A 2,227-nucleotide genomic window follows, 5' to 3' on the forward strand; every position below is an offset into this window, starting at 1 on the left:
AACATAACAGCAAATGTACATCGTTTCGACAAGGTTTTGTCATCATCAGGTTTTCTTCATTACCCATTCAAGCCGTCTCCAAGCATTATTAGTCTCAAAGTGGGTTCCTCGTCATCGAATTTAAAGCTTCTTATGTGTTAACTCTGTTAAGTAAGTCCGAGGCCATTAATATTACTTTTACACTACTATTTAATGGTCATTAAAATTAATAAGATTAGGTCTAGCTAAAGCTGTTTATGTGTTCATCTTACTAAGAGAGTTCTAGGCTATTGATAAACGATTAAGTTTGGTTTAATGGATAGCAATTGCCTGTTGTAGAAACATAAGTATAGAGGACGACGTTTCGAAAGTCTTCCACCTTTCTTCTTTAGTGAAAATTGAACACCTCTAAGTTTCAAACGTATTTTCCTTGGATTAACAGCAGTTGCTGATTATTAAAGTTGTATTTTTTTATTTCATTGATGCAATTATTATTATGTTTTTGTAGCAGAATGAAGTTTGACATTATGTAATACAACACTCGTAGGTTATTACTTCTCAATTGTAAAATAACTATTAGTGCTTAATGAAAATTGCGGGTTTATGGATATGGTCTTGTCCCGAGAAACCCCAAAAATAATTTATATTTTTGAGGAAAAATATTAAAATAAATTAAACAAATGTTTAAAATAGAAAAAAATATTTAATTTTGTATGTTTTGTATATTTGAATTCAATAGAAAATCAATCAATTTATCAACAGAAATGAGAATCATACCCTTGATTTAATGTTTCATGGAAATCAAACAAAAGTAAAACTTTTTTTGTTTTAAATATTTTTCACTTATAAAAGTGAAGGAAAGTATTCTTTACAGTTTTAGTTTTAATATCATTAGGGAAGCTTAAGTAGTCAGTTGTGATACATATATAAAATCATATAAATTTATTCCTTACTGTAAAATATTTTTGTCCACGACTTAAACTATTTATAATATGTATAATATATGTTTTATAATAATAAAATTAAATTCCTATAGATAATTTTTAAAACCAGTGTATATATATATATATTCACACTTAAATGATGATCATAAATGAGTTATCTTTAACTCTAGAGTGATAATTTTTAAGTGTCTTAAGATACTACACAACACAACTACAAAACTAATGTCGTTCTCTTTTTTTTAAGTAGAAAAATAAGACATTTAGAAAGGAAAATATCCGGATTTTTGCTCCTTTCTACTTACGTATTTACAAAATTCATTTAACTATTGTTTGTTTGTTTTAGTGCAAAGCTGTAACATGTACTCTCAAAGATGTATCCGCTGCAGGGATCTAACTCCACATGTTAGTGTTATAAACCTTAAAGCTTACCGCTTAGCCACGGAGGTAATCGTTCAAATAAATGGAACATGTAAAGGTAACTAAATATGTACCCTCCCCAGTGGCTCAGTGGTAAGTCTGAAAGCTTATAAGGCTAAACACCTGGTTTCGATACCCGTGATGAACACAGTACAGATAGCCTATTGTGTAGCTTTGCACTTAACAACAAACAAACAAATCTAAATACCTGTAAATAATTAACGCTAAAAGTTTAGGTAAAATCGTTTTAAGTTGATATTATGTACCCATAGGCATAATGAACTGATTAGGACTTACCCAGATTTTTCTTGTTTTGCCAATTACCTGCAGAAATCGGTTGCCCGTCCTCTCTTCTCCACGTGACAGTGGGCGTGGGGTAGCCTTTAGCTCGGCATGACAAAGTTATGTTAAATCCCTCTCTCACCAGCTCATCAGAACTACTCTCTCGATCAATAATCATCGGTGGAACTGCAAGAAAGAGATAGAAAAAAATGTTGTGTTGTCAGCACAAGAAGTGATGTTGCGCTGAATAACGAGATGTGAACCTGCTGTCGCATAATTCCGACTATAATCCTTAACAAGGACTATTTATTGAACACTTGAGCTTCCTTTAATTGTCCTACTAGCTTCTGTAGAAAGGATTTCTTTCCTAGAACATTCTAGGAGGAAAGTAGCCTACGCAACAACAATGATGTTACCGTTTCCATTCTTGCTTAAGATACAGTGAAATAAGCATTTTATATTTTGCAAATATACATCTTTTTGTGTGGAAAAGCCCCCCCCCCGAGTCGGCCAACGACGGGGTACCGGGTTAGTTTCGGTTTCCGTCGGGGACGGGTTTAACTTTTAAACCCGAACCCGGTACCTTTAAAATTAAAAACGGGTTT

At 32.7% G+C, this 2,227-nt stretch overlaps 1 protein-coding gene across 2 annotated transcripts in view; it reads right to left on the reverse strand.

The window, feature by feature from the left end:
- Window positions 1–2,227, reverse strand: part of LOC106464684 (lachesin-like) — a 127,052-nt gene that overhangs the window by 25,145 nt on the left and 99,680 nt on the right. For both annotated transcript variants that reach the window (XM_022392995.1, XM_022392990.1), the window contains exon 4: window positions 1,638–1,808. In XM_022392995.1, coding sequence (XP_022248703.1) covers window positions 1,638–1,808 — 171 coding nt within the window. The remainder of the gene's footprint in view (window positions 1–1,637; window positions 1,809–2,227) is intronic.

Source organism: Limulus polyphemus, unplaced genomic scaffold (genome assembly GCF_000517525.1).
Source record: "Limulus polyphemus unplaced genomic scaffold, Limulus_polyphemus-2.1.2 Scaffold62, whole genome shotgun sequence".
Lineage (NCBI taxonomy): Eukaryota > Metazoa > Arthropoda > Merostomata > Xiphosura > Limulidae > Limulus > Limulus polyphemus.